We start from the raw sequence: 27,822 nt of genomic DNA on the forward strand, positions 1-27,822 counted from the left end.
GGTGAGAACAGAAACAGCCAAGTTGTTGTCAGGGTTATGATAACCTTGAAATATTTTTATTCAGCTGAACAAATCATACAGAACAGACACACTTGAGTTCCAGAACTTGAAAGCATTTAGACAGGATCAGACAAACCTAAACTACAGATGACAACGGGTTTTCTTAAAAAGTCTACATAAAATACTGAGTTTAACACTTTCATTAGCTTTAAAAAGAGTAATTAGATCATATATACACTAAATCTGTTTGGAATGGATTGCTTGTTTACAAATGAAAGCATTTTACACACGGAAACTTGTCTTTACTCTTAATGAAAGCAGCTTTGACATTTACAGCCTTCTTATATTGTACTGAGAACAGCTTTCAGATAAAACTGTTTTCTCCATTTTTATTTACATACATATTTAATTATTTCTGCTGTTTTTCATTTGCAAAGTAAAACCAATATCTAAAAGGAGCAATTAATTCCTGGAAACCTCCATTTCAATAAAAGACATCTGGAGTGCAAATCCACTGTGAGTGAAAGGTATTTAAACATATCAGAACTGTTTAGCAAAATATCTGGACGTATATTTTAGTTAGTTCTGATGTTTGTTAGGCTGCCACCAGCTTGCTCGTGAAAGACTGAAGTATTTTCCGTCACCAATCCACAGTCATCCGATTCAGGTTCTAAATTATCCGAGTAGAATGGAGATCAACTTTGCCACCACGTGTACGTTGAGGCTGTTTCCCAGAAGACGGTAGCATTGCTTTATTGATACTTTGTCAGGAAAGCCTAAAATAAAACAGCGCAGAGTCATTAGTCCAGGGTTCTCCCTGGCTTTCTGGCTATTCCTTTTTCCAATGAGCAGTTCAGAAATACAGACTTCACATATATTAAAACACACACCCCTACAGTTCACAAATTTATAAATACAATTGTACACTGCACAACTGCTACTCAAGAGAAAATGAAAAGAGTAACGTAGCCACAGGAGAAAGAAAATAAAAATGACTCCACAGATACAATAAAATGCATTTCATTACAGGCCTATATATTTTAACTCCAATCTGAGGCCCTCTGGCCAGTTATAATTAGTCTCATATTGCAAGATACTACCAGTACAGATCAGGCTATGAGGAAGGTTTATTCAGGGAGAGATCAAGCAGCTGGACAATTTTCCATGTAATTCAATGCTGTCCTTGTGGAATGCACTCAGAAATACAGACGCCATCAAAAAGTCCTTCACATTGTAAATGCATTGACTGGCAAGAAGAAAGGACGACCAGAAAATGTTAGACTATTCCAGCTATTGTGAAAGGGCTGTGTTCTGTATTGAATGTGCAATCACAGGTGACCAAGCTTCTGAAAATTAAGAAGTTGCCAACTGGCTGGTCTGCTGTACCCATCCTTGCCTGCTCTCAGCTCACTCCAGCTACAAGCTGAAGTGTACCTGCAAACTGACTGAAAGATGAAAAGCAGTGGTGATTCGACTGTTATGGTCATTTGCTAAGCTGTTGAAACTTGATCACGTTCAATTATTTGCCCGTTCCATAAGAAGAAACATGTAACTTTGACCCTGAGGTCATCACCACCCAGCTTAGCTTTGATGCACGATTCGTGTGAGGAAGGAGTGATACATATATTCTGCAGTTTTCAGAGCACCTCAGAAAAATCCTTGTCCAAGGAGAGCTCAGGAGAGAACATGGCTGGATAGCTGCTGTGCCAAGGGTGGGAAGCTGAGGAGGAGGTGTCTGGGAGGAATTGTTCCATCCTTCTCTGCCAGTTATTAATGCCTTGAATACGGACTGCTTTGGTAAACATGTTTTCTGCCAGCTCCAGCCATTCTGAACAGCTTCTCAGTGCTCAAATTTGAGCACCCCTTCTTTTCCCTTTGGAACAACCATTTGCATTTCCCCACACAGACTTACTAAAATCGTTTTCACAGTGTATCATTGAATAAGGTACATAAACTACACACTTCAGAAGAGTATATGAAAATAAATGTGTATTTATGCATACACACGCACATGTAATTAGAGCTTATCTGAACGCTGATAATTTCAGAGTTTCTCCTCCCTTTTGGCAACTGAAAGCCATAATTCATTTTCAGGACTGTTTTCTATATCCCAAACCTCCCTTCATCTGCCTGTTTACATTATCTTGCATCTTCTGTCTTCTTGGCTCAAGAGTAACTACATCAGGACAGATTTAACAACTCATACCAGAACACTCGTACTTGTTGCACAGATCTCACCGTATCATTTAGGTCTTGCATGTTACTTTGCAATGCTGAAGTCCTGACAACAAGCACTACCAGAGAGTGCTGCTGCCGTTCGTTTCTTAATAGCTTACACACATTGCTAAGAGGAAAAATGGGAAAGGCCTCCTGACATCACCCTCATGAAAGCAGGTCACAGGTGCAAGAATGCTCTGATCGTTTTTAATGACACTGCTGTGGGACCCATGATTAAGATAAATGATTGCACATTTTTTCATTGACCTATAGTGCAATTACAACTTATACACTGAGATGTTAAAAGCACAAATAAATCTGTTAACGTTAAGACAAGACAATGACTTTAGCTCTATATCTCATGTACTTGAAAAGACCATAAATCTGTTAGAATACAGACGCAATTATGCTGCATTTAGACACGATGATGTTTCTTATAACACTGTTGCTGCAGCTAGCAATATGCTGTTATTTGTGACAAAGCCTCCTGACATTCTGTTCATTTTCATTTCAACTCTCGTAGTTTTCTCATTTGTCAATTCATTTATATAATTCATTTGTTAATTTATTTATTTATCCATGCAACAACAAGTAGTTGCAGTGGGTACAACTCCAGGCTTTCTGACACTGAAAATTTCAGCCAAATTGTTGTTAAAGAACACAGATGCAGTGAAATTACAGTGTATTTTCCTCTGAAAATTCCACACCTCTCAAGAACGATTTCAAATTTAGTATGGAAGAAATGCAATCAGTGACATACCCCTTAATGTAGCCATAAATATAGCAACTTGCAAGTCTTTTCAAGAAAATTTACGGTATGTTAAATCCTCAAAAGAAACTCACAGTAGCTAAATTCACCAGATTCCAATCAACACAGAGCTGAGTAACACTTTTTTTTCCGCCCTTACACGTACAAAGTGGGAAACATCTAGATTAAAACAAAGGAGTGAAATGTCAGACATGTGACTCAGTGCATTGGGAAAACCTTACTGTGCATATGAATCAGGATTACATGACAAAGGAAGCCATTGGATACGTGGCTTGTTCCATGTGTTATGGAAGCTGGAAAAGTAGTACAGTGAAGAAGGGAACTGCAAGAGCTGTAAAGAAGGTTCCATCTTTAAGGCAGAAGAGTCTAGCACTATAAGAGCTGCGATCTGTCCCTGGCTGCTGTGCATTTCTCTGGTGACAAGACAAGGTTGCCAAGTGAGCACTTCATAGATAGTGACTATCTGGATGCTCCTCAAATTCAGAAGCCTGACTTGTCTTCAGAGTGCAGTTGTGGTTCGCAGAAACAGCTGCCCCTGAAGATGAGCTCTGAACAGAGAAAGCTTAGCATCATTCCAAGTGCTCTGAAACAATAAAGGTCACTCAAACACATGGAGTCATCTAAACAAATCTCTGTGCCTTGGTTCTGCCTCTATTAAATAGAAGCAACATTAACTCTAGTACACCTCTCAGTGGTATTGCAAAGACTGATCCAATGTTTGGAAAACGCAGGCTGTTATAACAAGCAGTGTATTTAAAAAGAGAGAAAATGGATAATTCTGTGTTCAAAATGGAACTTAAACATTATTATAAGCCTATACATGACCAATCCAGGCACATTTAGCTCAAGTTTCTTTACAACAATGAAAGTCAGTATGGAACTGAGAGATGCTAAGAAAAATGACATCTTCAAAAAAGACAAATCTATTAAAGAAGGGAGGCTATGAAATACTCCTGCATATTGACATCTAACTCAACATGGCACACTCATGAAAAAAGTACAGAACAAGTAAGCTTAGTGGTGTCAACTCTAATGCAAACTCGATAATGTTCTTTTAATGTAATTTTTCAAATGTAATTGCAAGGAATAAATACAAAAAAACCCTAAAGATATGAAAGAAAAAAGTATATGCAAACTAGCAGCACTCCTTGAAGCCGCTTAGAAAGTTGAAATATATTACAAGTTAGTCAAGGTCACTGGTGTCCTGCAAGTCTACACTGCTGAGAGACAATACATTGATCTGATGTAATGGCAGCAGACCAAGTTCCTTGGCAGACAGTAACAGCTCAATTTCTTTGTCTTTCTTTGCTGAAGAGCAAGGAAAACTCTGGTGCATTTATTGCTGGCTTAATTCCAGTTGACTTGTGCGCAACATACTGGTATTGCCCAGTCTTGCTCCTTGACTCCCTTGTCTCCACCAAAACAGAAAACAAAGTAACTGACCAAGGGCTAGGACTGCCTTTTCTAGAAATTAGAGAGGACTTTAAAAATCATTACTTGAAGAGATTTGTTACTCTTGAGCAAAGAAGCATTTGTATACTGTGAAGTTATTCCCTTTCTGTTACCAGCTGCAAACGTATGGAAGGGAGCAAGCAGCTCAAATAGTGAGAACTAAGACATCCTAAGCTGGCAGGATATGTTGACTTATCAGTTATGGGTAATGCTGGCTGCTGAGTAAATAGTTTCAACTGTAAAACAAAGATATTCCTTCACTGTCATTCAGTAATACAGCACTCCTCATGACAAAAGGGAATTTAGAGAAAAGTAAGTCAATTAGTAAGAACCGATCGGAAAAGCTGAATGGTCAGAAAAAACTTACAAAATAAAATGCACACATTACTCCCAACAAAAAACTACATTAGTATGACTTAAGAATGAAGTAGAAGTTGGTACTTTGTGAGCACTTACCAAATTCTGGAGGGAATCCATGCAGATTTGCTATTTCTCTTGGAGTAAAATACCTCAGTTTTAGCATTGACAGTTTCATAAGCTTCTCTTCTTCTGTTAAGTTCTCAATGTGCTTAAACACTGATTCAAGCTACAAAGAATATCCAAAACAACAGGTATCACTGACATAGGCCGAACGTGAAATTACGCTGTAACACTCACATCATAACAGAGCATTTCTTTGATTATCACAGTGCCAAAGTCAATTTGAAAGCATGTTAAATGTCCTATTTTTGCAGCCAATATCTTAATATGAGCACTGACAAGAACAAAATCAACGTTGCCATGAAGGAATTCATCACTTCTTCCCCAGGTTTACAAGCCATACCAATACTTAATGAGGCAATCAAAGGACTACAAACATTTGTTAATGACAAAATATTGACTTAGCATACCTCAGAAATATCATACATGTATGCAAGTTAAGTAGTACAGATACAGCTCAACTGCTTTAATCCATTTGTTTTGGGATTATTCTGAATTCCAAACTGAATTCCTCTTATGCGTAGAAATACCTTACAATATTAGTGAGTGGCACAGAAGTGCAGGAGGAAATGTTTGTCTGTATCCCCATGCCAAAGTACCACTTTGTGGTGAACTCAGTATCTACAGCTGAACTTTTCAAAATGTTATGTCTTTCCAGATAATAATTTTGACATTCAAAGATTTTAATATTAAACATTTGACAATGCTTACCAGCTCATGTACACAAAAAAGTCCCTAGAATCACAACTTGGCACTGTAATTTGTCAACAGAATTAGTCAATGTTAATGTTTTCACACTGAAACGGTTTCCCTGTGGAATCTCTACGTGACACTACAAATAATAAAATACCAATTCATTCTCCAGGAAGAGAGGCACAGGTATATCTTGATCCAAATAAATTGCTGTTTGGAAACTCTAAGTACAGCAGATAGAAACTTGGTTTCTTCAAAAGCATTTTTGCTGTGATATTGAGAATAACAAAGCAGAAGACAGACAAAACAAGCTTTAAGACAAGTATTTCTCATACTTACCTGCACATCTACTGCTGTCTGAAGAACTGAGCCTGTCCCTTCTACATAGTGCCCATACCTTAACAAAAACAATCTTAAATGAGTATTTTCATTGGACGTTGGTACTAACAATCACAGTGATGCAAGATGAACTTCATTTGCTGTAATTAACGAACAGCCTTCTGGACTGATTAAAGAAAAGGCCTTGTTATCAACAATGCTAACTTTGAAATGCAGTAGTCTCTGAAGATAACCTCTGGGGATGAGTCTGCAATCAATGCACAGGGGTTTAACCACGCTAATGCCTTATATAAGGAAAGTAACTCAAGCACAGCATAATCAGAAAGGCCCATCTACATTGCAAACATTGATTTTACACTAAGGCAAAATATGTCAAAGGCCAAACGCTCCTAGGGTTCTAATTGGCAGACCATATTTAAAGCAGGACCATTACGCGTGATCCTGCAGCTTTCAATCAATCCATTAGGAACAAAGTAGTTCAGTCAGATTTAACTTTTGCTTGCTTGCAAATTTTCCACAAAGGGAAGGGATGGGGGATGGGCTTCTCTGCAGAGAAGCAGAAGAAAGAAAGAAATGAAAAACAGCATCCAACTAAACAGTAAGTACGCTTATGCTATAAAAACATATGACAGCTTTTTTGGATGCTTTGTGGTTGACTGCATAACAATATGTTTACTCTGTACTCTCTTCCAGGCTATCATTTAAATATAATCATGGGCTTTCAGAAACAAGCTCTGATGGTCTAACAATGATAGCAAATGAATGTACCGAACAGAAAGAGACTGAATCAAGTCATCAGTGGCTTTTGCAAAGTAGAAGAACTTGGAAGATCCTTGCATCAGACACGAGTGGTCTGCATCAACCATCAATATATACTATCTTCAGGTTTCCTCTGTGTAACTGTAAAGACCACTGTGTTTTAAGCCTAACTCCACAATGAATAAAAGAGTGGTCTGCCTTCATCAAAGACATAATGACTCAATATGACTCAAATCTTGAGAATTTCTTCATCTGGAAATGCTTATGAGTAGTTCTACCAGTATCAGTGAAACCAACAGCAATTTTTAAAATAAAGTACATGCAAATCTTAACTCAGATCAGGACAAGGTGACCTAAACATTAACACCACATGAAATTGAACTGTAAACATATAACACTTAATTGGTTAGCAGCACTCTGAAAATTCCCTAATGCCACATTTAATAAGGTAAAACAAATAGCCCTGAGGAATCCTCATCTTACATGGTATCTAATACTATTTGATCTTACTTTGGCTGAACGTATCTGAGACAAAATAAATAAACGAGATAAATTTCAAAGTGGTAGTTCAGAGTTTTATGGGGAAAAAAGGATTTTTTAAATGTGATACATGTTATCTAATACACCCTAATCTAAATAACTGTGACTAAAGAACTCACAAAAAAAAAAAATAATCCAGTTGGTATAGCCAACTAGATCTACAAATGAAGATTGTTCTACCTTTCCTTTTTTAAAATGTGGACAGATAGGCAATGTTAGCTTGAATGTCTGATTATTATTGCAGTTGCTGACTACAGAAAAATTAATACGCCTCAGAACATAATTAAAAATGGGAAATCTTGCCACAGTGAAAAATGATGCATTGATTTTTGGATATTTCATTAGCAGTTACAATGAAAGAAGCAGATGGCTTAAGAAATTGCAGTCCTAAATTTTCACCTGACTCACAATTGTTTTCTTACACCCCATCTTTATTTTCTAAGCACTATAAAAAGCTCAGTTTCAAACATTAATATATTATTTCCCAGTACACTCTGTCATTAGAGAGAATTTCTGTAACTAATACTGCACTGTCTCTGAAGGCTGTTCTTGTCTGCATAGCAAGAATTTATGAGTCCAGAATAATTTGAATCAAATAAATAGCTTTCATTTACTCTGTCCTTCAAAACGGTAATTTTCCTCTTTCACAACTTCAGACCTCACAAACATGTTTCTTAGAGAAACCAATGGCATTCGCACACTGAAGAAACTCAGCAATCATCTTCAAATTGTCTTGGAGCCTAAGCTGGAAGGTCCTGCTCCATCTCTCAAACATCACATCTATATTTTGCCCTAAACCCCACCAGAGCTTTTTGACCCCAAAGAAGTCAAAGTGTACGACAAAGGCAGACAGGCAGACAAAAGCACTGATGTAATGTGTTCAAAGTCTCTGAATGAGCAATGAGTGAAGGAGCCATATCCAGATTATCTTCAGCACATGAATCCTGCCAGAGCTATCTAAGGACTGGTCAGAACTAGGAGACAATGTTGGCGATCAGTGTGACTGGTAAGGAAGACACCATACAAGTACCACAGCAAAGAGATTCTCTCTACGCTCTGAGTACTGTTCTGCTTCATTCAGGGTCCTCTTTCCCAAATCTGACATTTCAGAGCACTCCTAAACTTCTTACAGCAGTGATGTACTCTAAGCCTCAGAAAGAGCTCTGGATGAAGACTGAAATGTAATTGTAACAATTGTCTTAGTGCTGAGCTGTACATGTTATCCGACATGGTTCTCCATGTGGTCATATCTTCCCTTTCCAATTCTTTGTTCCAAAGCCAGCAAATCATGAGCCAAGAACTACAGCTATCTGGCCTGACTCCTCCCATGTCATTAAAAAGGCAACAAATACAAATGGAAGAGGGCCTACCTTTTTTATTTGACAACTTTAGTTATGAAACAGCTCCCACAGTGCTGACTTCCCCAGGACTCAAAACAGTGAGGGCAGAAAAGACATATACCAATGAGAGGTGGAGGAAAGGCTTTCCTGTTGCATGAATTTTGAAATTCTTCTCAGCTTTCTTATTAGCAAAAAGCTGAAATCACAAAATCTGCAGGAATTCAGTTCATCTGACATTCTAATTTCTTCTACTAACAATTAAAAAAACTTGCTATAATTAGCTTTAATTCATTAGTTGATCATCATTCTGTTGAAACATCTTGAGAACTCAAACACAAACCTCCAGGCTCTAACTGGCACTTTCCAGTACCAATGCATTCAGTGAAGAAGCTCCTGACAGGTTGCCTGTGGTATTTCAAAACGCTCAACATCTGCCATTCAAACATAAAATTCCAAAGCATGAATCAGAAAACTACTAGACAGAAAAGCACTGGTGTTCTGCTCCATCAAATATGATTTGTAATGCTGCAACCTAACTGGTTTTATGATATATGGCCAATTCACAGCTATTTTGACCTACACAGCTAAAACACCCAGGAAATCAATAAAACGTACAGTGGAGACAGTTTTAATGAGGAATGGATCTGTCATGCATGACACTTTGTAACAGCAGTGAGCAATATACAGAAATTCATTAATGAATCAGTACTATACCAGTCTACTGGAACCATATTTCCGCAGGGGTAATTAAGCTTCTGTGAAGGTCAATAACAAATGGCAGTGTCTTTTGTGAATGCGTTTTTGGAGTGGGCACATGATGTTCTGCCAGACAGTCTCATGCTGACATTCCATTCAATTAGGAAACATGCTATATAAGGAGATTTTTCTACTTTTTTTTTTCTCAGATGCCTGTCTTTTTTCGTGAAGAAATAGCTCTTTTTTTTTTTTTCTTCAATTTTTTAGTACACAAATGAAAGCACAATACACACTCTAAGTTTCAGGACATGATTCAGCAATACACTTTATTTGCAACTTACCCTTTTGTAAAGCATGTGGATCTCCGGCAAGTGGGTTTAACAATGTCTAACAAGAAAGCGTAGCGTAGCAAGGACTTGGGTGCTAAAAAATACTGACTCATTTCTTCATTCTCATCTTCCAGGAAATCTTGTAACATCTGAATAGAGGGATCATTGTCTTGACTATGCTTCCTTATCATTTCTTCTACTGTTTCAAGCTTAAAAAGAAAGGCCTCTTTTGGCAAGGGTCCATTCTTGCTGCTGCAATCAGAACCAGTGTTTGAAAGAAGACTCTTCTTTCCAGAAGGCAAGGAAGAACTAGCTTCGTCAACAACTTCATCCTTGGATAACTCTTCTAGATTCTGATCTGGGAATCTTGTCAATATCTAAGAAATAAAATTGTGAGAAAGATTAAGTAACTGCATTTGATAAACAACTTGACAGCAGAAACTGTAGCGATTAAGAATTACTTCAGAGGTGCAAATAGCCATTCGGTGTTATTTTTACAAAGATTAAAAAAGAAGTAAGTTAGCATTGAGATCAGTTGACCTAACAGCAATGATGATGGAAAGAATTGCACATAGTTGCCTTTACTAAAAGATATTTCCGCCTCAACTGCTTAAAGCCAACTAAACCATTGATATGCATTTCAGTCTTTAGAAGACACAGCATTGAGGCCAAACAAAAAGAGACAGATTTCAACTTATCTGTTGATATCTCTTATCTAATCCATTCCTGTCCACACTACTAAACTGAAAATTTAAACTACAATCTTCATTAAATCAAGAAAATTGAAGAACAGAAATTAGACTCACCTGACCAGGAACATGAAAGAAAAACGGCTCGTGGTGAAGCTTTGCAATTAGAAAATACCGCAGCCTAGAATTGGGAATGCCAAGCTGCAAGCAAAAATCCACAAGCTTTTAGTCCATGTGGCAAATGGAGAAGAACTGATCAATAGCATTGTAAAAGATACCTATTATTATTTACAGTAATAAGATTATTTCACACTAATGCATTTTGCCACTTAAGAGATATCAAAATTAATTGATAGTACCTAAATACTCCTAATGAACCACGAACATAATTCCCATGCAAAGGTAACCTCAAAGAAACAAGAAGGTATTTTTTTTCCTCACGATTCTGCTTTTCTCTGTAAATGAACAGGAACATAAGCAAATTGTTATCTGAGGAAAGAAGAAAGATGAGGCACGCCACTGTTTCCTGGGATGAGTACTGCTTGTTTTTTATAAACCAGGAAAAAGGTTTCTCCTTTTGTTACAAGGAACTACAGGACATCCAACAATGAAACAAATGTACGACTGGCTTTCAGGTTACTCTACCATGTTTTGTCAAATACATATGGTACCTCACTGATCCCATTTAGTCTCGCACAATCTGGCGCCTCTCTTAATTCTTTTCCAGTTGTCAAGGAAACATACAAACAGTGGCCCTGCCCCCACAAATGACAGTCATGTTTTCTGTGCTGGAAAAATCACAGGCATCAGCAGCTCTGAAACAATAAGGTTCCTGCAGGGAAGCACCTTCTTGGTCATGGTTTACATTCACACCTACTTTAAAAAAATGGCATGGGGAAAGGTAGCAGACAAACATTTCCTCCTGCACTTCTGTGCCACTCACTAATATTGTAAGGTATTTCTACACGTAAGAGGAATTCAGCTTGGAATTCAGAATAATCCCAAAACAAATGGATTAAAGCACTTGAGCTGTATCTGTACTACTTAACTTGCATACATGTATGATATTTCTGAGCTGTGCTAAGTCAATATTTTGTCATTAACAAAAAATGCATGACTAGGATCACAACAATAACATCAGTAAGATTATGCCAATGTACCAATGAGAAATCTGTCATATCAAATTGCTCTCATTCAGAAGCTCTGGGCACCACACCCTTTTCTGATAAACACATCATTTTCAGATGTCCTTGGACTCAGTGTTTGAACAGTTAAATAATGTTAGAATAAAATTAATACTCACACAGGTTGGAGACAAGAGAAATTCTTGATATTTAAATCCACATGTTTCTAGTGTTCGCAGAAGTTCATTTCTGACAGTGAGAAGAATCGAGAAGCAATTATGCCCTTCATAAGACCTTATAAATCCTTTAAGTTTTTTTTATCCTAAGTGAAAACACATCAAATGTAGTACCTTAGGTACTGAGATTTCACATTCAGTGAAAGAATCAGACAGAGAATTACACATGTAAAGTAACGCATTTCTGAACTCACAGACAACATACAAAATGCAGTGTTACTGCAGCTAAAAATGACCACTACGAATTCACAAGTACCTAACACCTATGGGGGTGCAAACAGCCCTTCAAAAATATTCCATCTCTAGAAGTGTATATCTCTGGGTGAGTGTGCCAGCAAGGAAAATGAGAGCATAACTTCCTCTTCATTGTGAATTATAAAACTTGACACTGAAATCGATACAAATGGCTCACTGTTTCCCTCTGTTCATGCACATGATATCAGCTAAGCTTAATAAAACGTTTAATAAAGCTTATTATAAAATTTATATTATAAGCTTAATAAAAAAATAAGCCAAAAATGCGTGGATTTGACAATAAAAGCAAGCATGGACTGTGCTCTGCAAGCATAAAAAAAATCACTGATATTGGAGTTTTCCTGTAAAGATTTGCCTTTCCTATTCCATGCAGGCTGTACATATGCAGGCTATATATAACTCACAAACTGTGACCCTATATCTGGCACTGTATGGTACTGCAGCCCAAGAGAAAGCAACCATTCTGACCAGAGTGTTTCCTGAGTTACAAACTGTTCCAAACACTGGCCAGGCAAGGAGCAGCCTTAGGAATCTCAGGCTCTCCAGGAGCAGTCCAAATCTCCAATAGGACTGCTGCATGCTTTAATCAGTGAAAAAGATGAAAATGTCTCCCAGCTGCCTGCCACATGCATGAAGAAGCATGAAGAAGCTAGCTGCTCTCCCGCTGATTTAAGAAATGCAAGAAAAGATCCTACTTTATTTCCAGCAAGAAATGAGGAAAGATGACTAAATCCCTGTCTCTCCACAAGTGAGGAAAATGGTCCTGCTGTTATTAAGTAATGTTATCACCAACCTTCCTCTTTCATATTTCAGACAAAAGTCATATGAAGATTTCATACTCTCTTTATGAACTGTTTTATAGCAACAGTGAATCAGTAACAACATACTATCAACAAAAGCACTGAAGAAAGCTACTGCATTCTATTGCGATCTCAGCACAAGGTACCAAAAGCTCCTGTCATCGGTAAAATCCAAAACCTCTCCTTGAAAAATAATATTGTTCCCTTGTGAAGGACACCAAGTCATCAAAGAAAAAGCAGAGTCAAGTTCTAGTCTGTTTTATCTGCTTAGAGAAATAGTTATTTATTAGGTTCCTTTCACAAGACTTTAATTCCCAAATTAAAACAGTATCTTTTACCTACAGCTGCTAACTGTGCCATCTCACTCTTTTCTTCTCTTAAATTCTAGGAAATAAAAATCCTGCCTTCTTTATTAAAAAATAAACCATGTATAAGTTAGACTTTACCTTGCAGAAGAGGATTCAAATCCTTTAACGTTTTCTAAAAGTAGGTATTTTGGAAGCTTCTGGAGCCTAAAAGAAAGATGAAAATATCAATAGATCACAGTTGTAGGAAGTAAACTACATTATATTTATCTACATACTTGTTTAGCTACAAGATCAAAATATTTCTGTATCATGCTAGTCCATAAAAAGATGTACCTCAATGTCGCATAGATCAAGTAATTCCCATATGAGTTGTTGGTAATTCCAAACAACAACAAAAGCCACATTTGTTCAGATGGGCTGCTGCACCCATCTGTATCCCACACGTGATCTTTTGAAAACATATAGCACTGTTCATTTCCTAAAGCATTGACTTATTGCTACTCAAAGATTAAGCTTGTAATAGAAAAGAAAATTATAGGGAATGAAAAATACTACAATTTACCCATAGAATAGAGCACTTTATTTATTTATTTTAAGTACTTAAATCTGAAATCAATGTTAAAATACCGTATCCAAATTATTGGTGAACCTTCAAAGTCAGTATTCATTTAATTGCTTTAAAAAATACTACATTTAGAGTTCAAACTCCATATACTTTCAATTGTCTGTACTTAATTTTTTTCATTTTCATGAGGAGGGAAGGAGAAGTAGCTGAGGTTACACAACATCAGTGCAGAGGTCTGGAAATTCCAAAACCAGCTTATTAAATCTCTGGAGAAAGAACCATACCGAAACTGTGCCAGGGACCATTTTAACAATTTAAAACCATGAACGATTCAGATTCAAGTGACAAGGAACATGCATTGGAACCAATACTCCAGTAAGTCCATCACAGATACACAACGTCTACCATATCTAAGATCTCAGAACAGTGTACAGGAAGAGAACATTAATGCCAACAGACAGTAAATCCAGGTTTATTTAAGTCGGGAAGTGATTTCAGACTGTACTGATGTAAATCACAGCAGAATTTGTTTTGGCAATTTCCAAACTATCATCAGTTACAGAAATTCGCATGAATAATTCCAATGTTTGACAAGAAATTTGAAAATGTACAAATACTACAGCAAATATGAAAATACTGAAAATAACATTGAAGTGGAAATAAAAAAGTATCAGCCAACCCCCCTGGAAAGGAATGGAGAACGTATCTGTTGGTATGTTTACCCATACTCAACATCACCATCACCTACTGTGAAGCTTATTTTTGGAGTAATGAATCCACAGCAGAGCTTGAAGTGCAAAAGCTCATACAGGATCAACATGTCACAAGGCAAATAATCACTATACAAAGAGTGTGTGTTAAATACTTGGCAGGTTTTAACATCACTAACTTCTCTGCAAAATTAACAAACATTGAAGTCTTAGTATTAGATTTCCCTGGGTTATGGTTTGGATACAATAAACAGAAAGTATCTGGCCCGTTTGGGCCAGCTTTTGTGTTCACTGGCTGAGGGCTGGAAAGGTTTCCCAGGTGTTTCCAGATCTTGAAATTGCCTTTTCTGTGCCTTTAATATTTGCCTTCCTAGCCTATCTTTGAGCTCTGTTTCAGCTACATTTTGTTATAAAAGGCAGAACATAAGGTAGGAACAGCCAAGGAATGAAAAACTTTTCTACAGTTTCCACAAATTAAATGCATGCTATATCAATTTTGAATACGAACTGATAGTTCCTATATTAAGAATTTCCCTTTTTAGGGCTGAAATACTCCCTGCATAACGTCTGGCAAACACGTCTTCTTCAAAACATACACAAACGCTATCTCAGTAAAACATAAATCTAATGGATCCAAGAAACTAAGCAGAAGTTACCATCTTGAACACATTACAGACGTCTTACAGTAACTACTGCCCTAGAAACAACCTGTGTAAAGGTGATAAGGGAAGTCAGCAGCGTCTCACAGGCTGCTGAGATAAAAGTGCCACAGCCAAGCCCAGCTCCGCATCACCGTGACAAAAAACATGTCCTGTAGTGTCTAAAGCATTGGTTTTGGGAAGGAAAAGTCTCTGCCCTTTATCCAGTTAAACTCACAGCAACCAGGAAGAGACACTTCCATGCCAACGCACAGCAGTGTCACAACAGCAGCCCTACTCTTAACTGCATCTCAGTTTAATGACAAGGAACAGATAGATCAGAGTTTCCTCAAGGATAAGGAAGGTACTATAATTTGACAAACATATACTACCTGATGTTTTTAGTTTGTCATTTTGAAAGATCAGTCATGAGGAGAACTGACTTTTTTTTCTCCTTCAAAAAACACATCTTCCACCATTTTCTGAAGCTTACAATATTTCCCTTTTTTTTTTTTTTTTTTTTTTTTTGCCTCTACTAGATGTGGAGGAGAAATAGCATTCTTCCTTTTTACCTATTTTACCTATTATTTAACTAACTGGGTTAAAGCTGGGTTAAGCTAACTTACTGGGCTACAGAACTTAGTGAAATGGTTGTTCTGTGTTCTCTGTCACAAATTCAACAAGTGATCCCAGTCAAGCCACTCAGCCTTTCTGTGCCTATATCCTCCACCTGCTGATGACAAGGGCAAAACAGTGTTTTCCCTAATGCTGCCAGCTGTAAAGCTGGTTCTGGAAGAAGAATGAAGGAACTTACCCCAGTGCTAATAGTAAATTGAAAGAAAAGAATACAGGAGTATGGTGGTGGGAAGAGAAAGACAGACAGACCTCTTTCCCTCCTCCTCCTCTTCTGGAAGTAAGATTAGACAACAGAAGAATACAGTGAACAGCTGCCCTTGTTTATGATGAGTAAGTGTCTGGTAGATCATAACTCGTGCAAATTTTCAGGCTGATGCCTAATAGACATCTCAATCCATAGGCAGAGATTTCTGCAAAATAAATCCCTCTGAACAACTCCTTGCTTGCTCCATTCACCTACAAAGATGCTTAAAATGCTATGCATCTCTTCCCAAAAAAAGACTACAAACATTACTTGGAGCTGATTTTTAAAACTCTTAATAAGAACAATTTATGTCAGCAATAAACACTTTGAATTTACTGTTCAAATTTAATATATGAATAACACAAACAATTAAGGCTATTTTGTTAGGAACCAGAGTCGTGCCAGACAAAAAGAATAGATTAAGACAAAAAAAGAGCACTGTTCAGACAGATCAATGCTATATGAAACTTTTAGTGTTACCACTCAAAACAAAATTACAAATCAAAAAATACAGTCTGCTATAATATAGCTCGAAGTAGCACCAGAAAGACAGAACAGACACTTTAAGAAAGAGTGGAATGGGAAAGAGGACATACTGTATTGTGCAGCTGATATCATGCTTTAATGAAGTTTTCAAAATGTTACTTAATGACATTGGTAAAATATAATGATAAATTATTTTTGATCATACGAAAACAAATAAATAACACAATAAAATATTAGCAGTATCCCTGCAGAACATTACAGATTACTTACAACATAAAATAACTACTTAGTAACACCAAGGGCTTAAGAGTTGAGGTGGAAGTTAACTTGTACCTTGGGAGAATATCAAGAATATAAAGAAAGCTCTTTGTCCTCGGATCAGATACATCACCTTGTAGGCCAGTTCTACAAAATAATAAGGAAACAACTGCATTTTACTTGGAGCACACTGTTATTCCACTTACATTTTTCTACAGAAAGCTGGCACTTTTTACTTCAAGTTTTGAAAAGAGATTCTGTAAAATCATCATGTCCAGGCATGAGGCAGTATCCTCTGCAATGCCATCAGGAATGAGTGTGACCTGAAATCCATTACAAGGTTAACACTGAAGCATTCAATAATGAAACTCACACGCCAGTGTGCACAGCATTAGTATTATGGTCTTAGTAAAAAAACTCCTGAAGGAACAACAACAGCAGCAACACAAAAGAGCAGCATTTGGGCATAGCCAATTACTTTATACCAAATATATTAAATTATCCAGACAAGTTAAGGTTACAGTGCTCACCATTTTGCAGGATTGAGCCTGATGTGGATAACTTTTTAACTAATTTAGAGCTATTGAACTGGACGGCTCATTTACCTTACAATAAGGAGATTAATTGGATAATGAATCCAGGCCTTGGTTTCCGTAACTTGTACTAGTTGTTTAAAAGACTAAGTCTTGGTAGAAGAATTTAGCATGTCTCTAGATTAATTAGTCATACACAGTCCATTCTTTTCATTACATTACAAAAGAAAATGTTATATTTATAGCAAAGAGAACTGTATTTCCTTACTATAATTATGTAACTATATTATAGTTGAGAGAACCTCTCCTCCAGCAACCACTGCTGTCAAACTAGCTGCATTTGAAAGAAATCTGACAAGCTCCTAGCAATTTCAGTTCCTAAACAATGAAGATATTTCTCTATGTCATCCATAAAATCATTTCAAAGCCAACACATTTTGAAAACATAAGTTGTGTCTATGTGCAAATATTGATACACTTTTCTTGGCTAAAATAGGAACATTCCTCAGAATAAACTGTGTGCATATGTAATTTTCAAAGGACTTGCAAAGTTCTTATTAAAGAACAGATTCCAATCTTAATCACCCACAGAAGGGAGAAATTCCAGTTCTCCCTCTGGAGCAACCCCACTGAAAAATTAGACTTCTAATTAAAGGGAAAGGAAGCAGTTCTAAATGCAGACTTATTAATTCCTCTGTCAGAAAAACAGTATTGTGTGCAGAACAGGTGCTTTAGGCAGTCCAATCAATTTTAACTGAATAAAAAGGACATACAAAGTATAATCAATAATTAAAATTCAAATTCCTGCATTTCTTCCAGTTCAGTAGAACCTTGTGGTGAACACAGCCACAGAATGGTTGCTTAGGAAGATAAAGCTACACAGATGGGCCAAACACCATAACATGCATGAAAACATTTATTCGCCCTTTACTCAAAGGCCGCTGTATCTACCTTGTAAATGGCTGGCAGGGAGGACTCATCAAAATCATATCAAAAGATAATCTGTCAAATTCTTTCAGTGTAATGCCCTGAACAAGGGAAAAAGAAATATAAGAATGTTCAGTGCTGAGAACTGTACAAAACTATTAAACCAACCTTCAGACAAAACTACCCCATTACACCCAGAGTTTTTTTTATCTAGTAAAAAGCTCCCTGACCTCCCACTTAACCTAATAATTCCATTCTTTTCTACCTCAGCAAACCATACAGAGCAAATACGCATTAACAGCCTTGAAAATGAACCCAAGGCACCAATGATACCAGCATCTATACATAACACTTTTTTTATTTAATCACTCTTTTAGAAGAGATGAACTAGTTCATGATTCTTTCAGTAGATCCTGATTAAAAGGAGTTAAAAAAAATGTTTGCTTAATGGCAGTTTTTGAGATATGACAAATGCTTAGATTATAATCCATCATGCATACAACACAAAAAGCTATATGTGGCATAGCTTTCAGTTAATCTTAGACAGATGTGTTTTAACTCTCAGGAGCTCATTACCAATGCATCCTATGAAATTTACTTCATTCTAGTTTTTGCTGAGTAAAAATCACAGAGAGCTGTTTCATGGCTGAAAGCAATAGTCTGCAAAAGCATTTCTGTTCAAAGAGAAAAGACTGTGGCACAAACTAATCGCTTGGGCGTTAGTTCTCCTATATTAAATTCTAACAGTAGGTCAGTATATTAAGGGGCCAAGAGGAGAGAAGGATCCAACAGATAACTATAAATAAGACAATGAAATCACTGCTTTACATATTTTGCAACATATCTATAAAATGTAACATAACTGCCCACAGAAACTGGACAAAATTTCCTCTGTTTTTTAGTAAATTTAGGGAAGGTCTTATTGACTGTAATCTGCTCTTCCCTATAACAGGAAGATACAGGCAATCTTTCCACTTCTTTTCCCATATAAAACTGTAAACTATTATTAGTCTGCTATTACTGAGTGCTGAATAAGCAGCTAACCTTTAGCCACCTTACTTAAGCTGATATCTTAAAACAAATTCATTACCTTACTGTCATGTTGTAAAACTGCAAAAGAAGATTAAAAAGTATGCAGCAACTTCTGCAAGTAAAATCCCATATCTAGTTTGCCCCTCTGTTAATCTGAGACATCTGTACCTATTTCTTCCCTAATAATTTTGTAAAGAGACAGAATTCCTAAAGCATTTGACCTACTGAGGCCACAAAGAAAATGCAAGGCATCTAGTATATTTTCCTGTGTTTTACTCAGATCAACTATAATTACAAAGTAAAGGCATGATTCCAACAGATTTAATGAAATTCTCTCAAAACACTTAATATTATTTTTAATCTAGAAATGTGATTTTTGTCATTCCTTTAGAGCTGGTAAGCATTCCACATGACACTCACATAACCTTCCTTAATGCAGCAATCAAGACTTCCAGGAAAAGATCTCATTCTAAGTATCCATCTGCTTCAACAAGCAAATACAGCACATTAAATGACAGTTACTGTAAAACTGCTGTTCCCCTAACATCAATAATTAAGTCTGCCTGTTTCTCTTTGGTACCAATATGGATAGGAAGTCAATCAACTTCTAGAAATGCCAGGCTAGAATAAAAAAAAGTCATTACCTCAATTGTTTTTGCCCATAATGGTGTGCTGGGAAAGTTGTGCTTATAAACTTCATTGGCAAGAGTGTTCACATCCACAGCAGCAACAACTTCTGCACATACACAGCTTTCTAAAATTAAAATAAAATAAAGTTGAAAATCATAGATTGAATTTTTTACTCTCGAAATTTAATTTTGTTCAGTTGTATTACAGCTATGCTCAGAAATAAAAGAGAAATGACAAAATCAAACTCTGCTGTGTTGCCTTTAAAACTTTATATGAAATACAGACTGTTATTAATTGGAGGCCAGAACTTCCCTCTCTTATATATCCAAAAAGGGAAGCTAACTGTGCATTTCTTAATTTGTAGACACAGCCACACGTAAGTCCTGAACAGATTGTATCTGTAACATTCCCACCCACAGGCACCCTCTGTGGTGACCAAGTTCCCTCACTATAGGAAGGCAGCCCAAGTCAACCTGTCGAGTCCCACAGCAGCCGCCTGCAGCTCCCCAGCCACTGTCAGCTTACAAGATACATAATTTATTGCTTCTCTGCTCCCTGTGAGAACTAGTGTACCTCTAAAATATGTTTGAGATATGCATACTGCTGCAGTAAAACTTTAAGAAGGTACCTGAAGAACGTTTGTGTGCATATTCCCCATAACAAGTTGGACCTCTAACCCAACTGCTGTCTCCTTTGGTTCCAACACCCCAAAAATACCAAACATTTTGAAGGACGTTTGGCAGATCCCGATCTCTTGATATCAGACAAAGCATTCTGGGACACTTACAGTCATTAATGGAGGAAAACATAATAACAAACCTACTGAGAGCTAAGAAGTACACTAATGAGCACGGTTATTATAAAGAACTCTACAGAAACTATAAACACTTAAAAGAACAGTATTTAATCTGCTGCTCTTCACACTATTCATCATTTTGAACACTATCCCTCACTGAGGCTTTCTGTTGGAAAGATAGGCTGCGGTGACTGTTAGACCTGCAGGCAGAGAACAGCCAGCCTGCTTATTATGATACACAACACCAACTTCAACCACCAGGAAACCTACATCATGATCACCATCACAAAGCCCCCATTGAAACACGAGCCATTTTAACAAGGCTTGAGCAAGCCAAAAGAAACAAGGCAAAAAGCCATTTGCCTTCAGGTAGTCTTACAGCATACTCAAGTGACACATTAACAAATGACCTTACGAGACATCTAACAAATTACTGTGACCCAGCTAATTATTTACAGTTTGAAAAAACAATTATATAATTTTGAGTGATGCGGTTACCACCCATCTACTATCTTTTGCCATGCATGTTTTCAAGGCAATACTATTCAAATCAAGATGAAAAGGAAATCTGAGTATTGCAAAGGTTGCAATAGATGCCTTAATAAAGATCACTGTAGTTGTCCTGCATTTATGGAATGCAGTAACTGGCGAGATGAGCCAGAGTTTTGATAAGAAAAAGAAGTAGGGACTGCCCACTAAGGGACAACACATAAATCACTGTTTGCAGTTACTGTGTTGATATGGTGACCATAAAGTGTAACCAACCCTAAACGGAGGCGTACTCTTAAGGACACCAGAGTGCCTACACCTGAGATTACAGAACAGGTACGTTAACACTGACACCTAGTGTGAAAAGAGCATCACCTTTGCAGGTCACTTGTCAAAACTAAGAAGCGAAGTCAAGAGCTCATGCTTTCCCCTCCCCAAAACAAAGCTACAACACCTGAGCAATGGTAACAAACTTCAAGCACTGTTTAAGAGACTGCTTTTCTCTTCTATTCTCTCAGTTTTTGAAAGCACATTCTCCTGACAAACAGATCCCTACTGTGTGTTCCAGGCACTCCAGAAGAAAAAAAAATATCAAGAATTTCAAGTTATTATGTAAATTCACACAGTTTATAAACAACAATTGAAAAGCAGGCAGTGTGCTTTCCCTGCAACTCATGATTCAGATGTTCATCCTTTTTACTAACCTCAACTCAATCTCTTCTTTCATATACGCAAGAAAGAAAGAAATACCTGATTACTTTTTCAAAGCTTCTCTTTTCCACTCAATAGCTGTGCTCACTTTGGTGTTCCTGTTACAAAACAGACTCCCTCTAAAGCTGATTAAGTGTATTTTTTTTTTTTTGTGTGTGGAAATACCCTAGAACGCATGAAGGACCTCAAACAAACAAGCAGATCTCACTCATCAAACCTAACAAAGAAAAGCTTGTGCAGATTTCACACAATGTGAAAACGAAACAATTCTCAACAACTCTTCTCCTGAAATTTAAATAATTTTGATGTTAAACTGTGATAATTTTGCTATGGCAATTCTACATATTATTTGAAAATAATATGTAAGACTACATCATAACAAGACTGAAAGCAATCTGCAAAAACATAATCAAGACTGTGTTAAGCTGTCTCCACTGACAAAAGGTACAAAATCAACTCAGAAATATGAAAGAGCCCCAGTACTGCTCAATTAGCAAGATGAGCTCCACAGAATGTATAGCAGAACTTTCATACTGAAACATAAATGGATCTAGACATTTTGTTGTTTTTTGGGTTTTTTTAAACAAGTGAAATTTTCCAAATATAGCTATTAAGAGAATTGCACCCCTGCAGAAAAGAATTCTGTTTCAGGCAGACTAAGGAAAACACACATTTTCCACATGACACTGATTAGTTGCTGGAATATTTGATTTGCAACACTCCTCCTCAACACAGCCCTCAAAACAAGACCGCGTGTTTCTGAGAAAGATGTCGGAGCTCAGAAGAGCTGCACACCACAGGCCATGGGAAGGCAAGGACAGAGGTGTCACAGCCTCTTTTTGTCCTCTTGGCTGAAATCAGATGAACTCAAAGTTCTATCACACTGATTTCACACTTGAGTTTTAAAACCTCTTGAATAAGCATATGAGAAACTCTGTAACAATATTTAATTAAGTTACAGAGGCAATGACCAAACTTCAGGCCTCACCAGTGTGAAAGAGATGCTGCTGCAGTGACTGAAAGGTGTGGCATCTGACACAAAGACAGGCAGGATGCCTGCGTTAGCTTCTGATGTGGAAAAAAAAATCAGACCCAGAGGGTGCCATCTTCAAACTCTGAAAACAAAAATTCTGACATTACTATATTTGTCCTTTTCCACTGCAGAAGTATTGATCCCTTTTGTCATGCAGACCTTAAAATTAGCATGGATCTGTTTATATTCATCCTTCTACTTATGTACTGAACCCATCAATGTCAGACAGCGTGCTGTTACACCAAGGGCACAGCCTGGCAGATCCCACCGCGCCGCAAAATCAGAGTCAAAACAATTATCTACCCTAACAGGTATACGGGAACAGATGGAAAAAGGAAGATTAGTCACATATTGTATCCGTTCTGTTTCCCTTTCAAACAGACAGCAAAGATTTCAGTTCTGAGCTGTCGGCTCGTGGCCTAAACGATTAGGCAGAACTGTCTGTGACTGCAGTTAACACGATTATCAGCGAACCCGATACTCGCTTCCTGCAGGATACTGAGCAACTTTTTTCCACTGCTCTATTTGTACGGCTCTGTTCAGTTCAGCCTAAAAACTATGTAAAATCACACTGCAGCACAACTGGCACCATCACGTGCTACAAAGCGCTGTATTTTAGGGAGCAATTAACATCAGTGCTAAAGGGCACTCAAATCAGCAATGTTTTTGCATTGTGCTGAATGTTGTGGCTGCAGGTCGGCGTTCTCCTTTTCCCCTCCTCCTGAGATAGCTGTGCTATGTACTTACTTCATTGTGCTGTGCAATTCACAGAAGTTATCAAATACAATGAATAACATTAAGCAGAGAAGAGAGGCTACAAAAGAATATTCCTATGCTCAAAAACTACAGCTACCTTCATGGCTGCAAAAAGATAGTATTTTTTAAAAATTGCTCTCTCATATTTTATGCTCAAAGAGCTTCTTCATGACCTGGCAGATTACAAATGCTTGAGGCAGAGACCTGGAATACATTTTTTCATGGGAAAACTGCCTACATTAATACGCCATTTTAAGTTTGTTTTGGTTGGGAATGAGTTAGTGCAGACTGTTTGTTTGATGGAAAGTTGCTAAGGAAATAAGCTGAAGCAAGAGATTTCCTAAAAATAAAACATTGTATTTTTTCATTGCAGAAGCCCTGCACTTTGTACACAGCCAAACCATTCATGTATACGCATATAAAATAGAATAAAATAGAATAGGTTTAGACATACACCATCTAAACATCAACCTTCACAATCCTTGCAATGCTTGGAGCATAGGACGGGAAGAAAGAAAAACATTTCCATCTCTTTGCTGCCTTGAATCTTCAAGGGAGAGAGTATGAACTGACTCAATGACTTCTGACTTTAATCAACCTCTAGTTTCCATGCCTTCGCTGTTAAAATTCAGATATTGCTATAAATCTGAAACTAGGAATTCTGCATGTTGGATTATCTACAGGTAAAGTATGAGCACAAGGCCAGGCAACCTTCAAGATTTTTCTTCTCAGCTTTTGAATCAAAATCAAAATTCACAAATAGCCGTTCCATTGGCAAAAAGAACCTGATCCAACCACATATTAATAATTTGTACATCAACAGTATGTAGCAACAGAGGAAAAGTGGGATACAAACTTTCACTCATTTATTAAAAATCAGCTATTTTTAAGTGTAGGTGAAAATAATGTAGAAACCAACTGCGTGCTACTTGTTCCCAAATGCACTCTACTTTAGTGACAATTGCCAAAACAACGAACATCCTCATCCTGAAAACTCAATTATTGCTACCCTAAAGTAAAGACTATAAAAGATCACAGCCAAAAATGACATCCAGGTAAAAAAGGCAGCATCAGATTTCCTGGAAAATAACTATTTGCCAATTAAAACCACTGACAAATATGCAGAGAAAAAAAAAAAAATCAAGGCAGAAGCAGTGTTGCTGAACATAACTGGCCCAAAAGCTGCCCATGTGAAACAGCCAGTAACCAACACTGAGCTAAGCTTGCCAGAACTGCACAATCCCTGTTGTAGAACAAGTACCTTTCCTGGAGTGGCTGCACTTAAGTCTTCTATGTTCTCACTCTGTTCTAAACTACTCTTTTATTTTTCCTGGCTCTATAGGTTCACTGGAGACAACACCAAGAAAATAAACCATTACACATCACATTAATCTCTCATGTATTGGGCTTAAAAAAGCACTGGCAGAATGAAGGGCTTTCTTTCAAGCTTCATATTTATACAGAGGAAAAAAAAAAAAAAAATCCTGCAAAAGGACATCCAAAAACATGCACCAGAGATCTCTTTGGAACAGCATGGTTTCATGTACATGTATAGACCTAAAACATATAAGAAATCCTATTATTATCAAAGAAAAAGCACTTTCAAAGGAACATTCACTTTTCTCTGCTTGATTTTCACATAAAAGCAAACACTTAAATCCCCCCTGACTTTCCTTTCTTCCTCCATAAACTAAGAAAACTGAATCCAGATGTCTAAAAGGCTCAAAAAGAAAAGACAGCAGAAGAGATCAAACCTTCCGACTGTATCAGTGTTCCTGAATGCAATTCAATTCATCAAAACCAGTTTTACACAATGGCCTGCCATTAAATATAAAATTCAGTGCAAATTTTATAGAGTTCTTTTTATTCAGTTGCCTATCAGTTTTAACTAGACTTTAACTACAAGATTCTCATCTTACTGGAAGGAACGTTTCAGTTAATTCCTTCACTCTCCAAACTACACAACATGTAACTTATATACATTCCCAAGCCTTCATGCACAGAGTAAATGTCCTCTGTGGCATGGGTCAAGCAGGGTATCTTTTGGATGCAAAGTTCCAGTATTCCAGTAATCATGAAAGGTTGCTTGCATTCCCAACATCCCCATTCTTTCAAGTATTTTGTTGTGTTGCAAATGATCTTTTCTTAGTTGGGGATGGAGATGGCCACAGAGTATCATGTCTGGCATTACAATTCATTAATTGCTGCAGAACATTATCAAACATTCATGAGATATCTATTATTCTGCTAAGGTCAAAGCCAAATAACACTCAATAAATATCTGTTATACACCTACAAACACCAACGTATGACAAACCAAAGGACAAATGTGTAGCCCAAGTTTCAGGAATCCACTTTCCATGGAAACTGCCTATAACACACAGGTAGTTCCCCACCACTTTAAGAAACAATGCTATTGGAAAAGCGTTACCATTAGCTAAAACATTCTTTACTCCACAAAAACTTCAAAACCTACAATTTCAAATAAATAAATACTTTGCTTTTAATATTCAAAGGATAAGTCTGGAAATAATGAAAATGCATTGCTATACCAAGTGGCTGGGATTATTTACAGTAACAACAGAGGTACCTATTTTGGTATTCTGTGTATTTTTACATATTATACAAGAACTCCAAAAATAATGCCTCCTGTTTTATTATGGGCCCAAGATATCAGAGGCGGACGCTGGTGGTACAGCAGTAGATGCCAAATCCCCCAGTCAATACTCCTTTATATTTGGTTGCTGTGTGACAAAAAGCAGCAGACAGGCAGTCTGACATGAAAGTGCATAAGAAATAAAAGCGTGTCACTGAATGCAGAAAAAGCTGCAGCCATTGACATATCAATGCTTGGCAGTGGTGGTGCATTTCAGCAGCGGCAAGAGTAACAGCGGGTCACCTTCCCTGGTAAAGATTTAGGAAAGTGTAGTGTGCAGGCTTTTGTTCACCACTCGTGAAAATGCATAACCAATGGTGGTGGCTATGCTGAAAAATAGTGAAAAAGCAAATTCTCAACTACAAACAATGTTATTGTTTTCGTATCTGTTGTAGTTTCCATGGAAATAAGTAAAGGCACTACTTTCAGAGCAACCTCTGCATGTGATTGTGTGTGTGGGTATATATATATAGACAGACATGAGCATTCAAGTGTAAGTCATTCAGTGGGAAAATGTCACACCAGTAATTGTGAGTACTTGACTGCATGATCAGAAGCAGATTCTACCATAAACATTAATATTTCACAGCTAACTAAGAGAATAACATAAGGTGAGTTTTTTCACTCGATATTTTCATGAAAATGATCTCTGCTGTATAATGCAGTAGAAGGGCACAAGTATTTGAATGACTGTAAGCAATTAAAATTATTACAGTTATTTTTGTAAATGCTGTGCATTTGCAAGAAAACCCATACTCAGAACAGTAATAAAGCCCGTATCAATAGTCCTAGCTCAACTTTTTTATTTGGGGAAGCCAATTCATGGATAGCCTACAGGACTTGGTGAAGGGTACCCAGGCCATAGTTTCAATAATCTCCTAAAATCAGCTCCAGATTTCCCTGCACCAGATCAAAAACACCTGGGCACATGATCTAGCCCAAACTCACTATACCAGCTCAAATTCTATATTTTATTTTCATATTTAGAGAATGTCATACCAACCCCACATGGTTAGGCACCTATCAGCTATTCACAAAGCAACGTGTCACAAGAACACGTGGTCTACCTGCACACCTATGGGACACCCAGGCTAATTTGACTGAGCCCATCCCATACACAGCATGGGCGAGCCAGCAGAAGACACAGCACGTATTAATGCTCACAGTATTACCACTCTCCAAGTCAGAGGCAGGACCATGGATCCCTGACCTGTGCACTCCCGGGCACACAGTGATAGCCAGCAAGCCACGACGCTTTGGGGTCCAGCTTACAGCTGTGGGCCGCTAACACAAGCACTCCACCAGAGCCCTGACCAATCTCCCGTGTCTGCTCCACGGGCACAGCCCCCTCCCCTTCCACACCCCACCGCTCCATTCCAGCCCCTGAGATGGATGTGCCTCCTAGCTACGGGATGCGGGGCCGCCTCCCACCCCACAGCTTCCTTCCGCGTGTCCGCGCACGAGGGCGCGGGGGACAGGCAGGCTGGGGAAGGGGCCGAGGCGAGGGGCCATCTTAGTCCCCTCGAGAAGATGGCGCTCTTCACAGCCCCCAGGGGTCGAGGGCGCAGCGAGAAGATGGCGTCCAAAGAAGGGGGAGGCGGCGAGGGGCCGCACGGCCGGGCTGCCGGGTACCTTTCAGGGCCTGGTGCATCCCCCCGATGCCGCTGTACAGCTCCAGCACCCGCAGAGCCGCCAT

General features: G+C 37.9%; 1 protein-coding gene across 1 annotated transcript; it reads right to left on the reverse strand.

Annotated features, from left to right (window-relative positions):
* Positions 1-675: 675 nt before the first annotated feature.
* TRDMT1 (tRNA aspartic acid methyltransferase 1) lies at positions 676-27,822 on the reverse strand (the record flags this gene model as incomplete). The annotated part of the gene is made up of 11 exons (XM_079538428.1): positions 676-776; positions 4,895-5,024; positions 5,951-6,008; positions 9,627-9,991; positions 10,421-10,504; positions 11,607-11,676; positions 13,165-13,230; positions 16,639-16,710; positions 18,048-18,124; positions 19,700-19,809; positions 27,759-27,822. The coding sequence occupies 11 exons, from the start codon at positions 27,820-27,822 to the stop codon at positions 676-678; spliced, it is 1,197 nt and encodes a 398-aa protein (XP_079394554.1).

The sequence above is a fragment of the Tetrao urogallus genome (assembly GCF_951394365.1).
Source record: "Tetrao urogallus genome assembly, chromosome: 7".
Taxonomy (NCBI): domain Eukaryota; kingdom Metazoa; phylum Chordata; class Aves; order Galliformes; family Phasianidae; genus Tetrao; species Tetrao urogallus.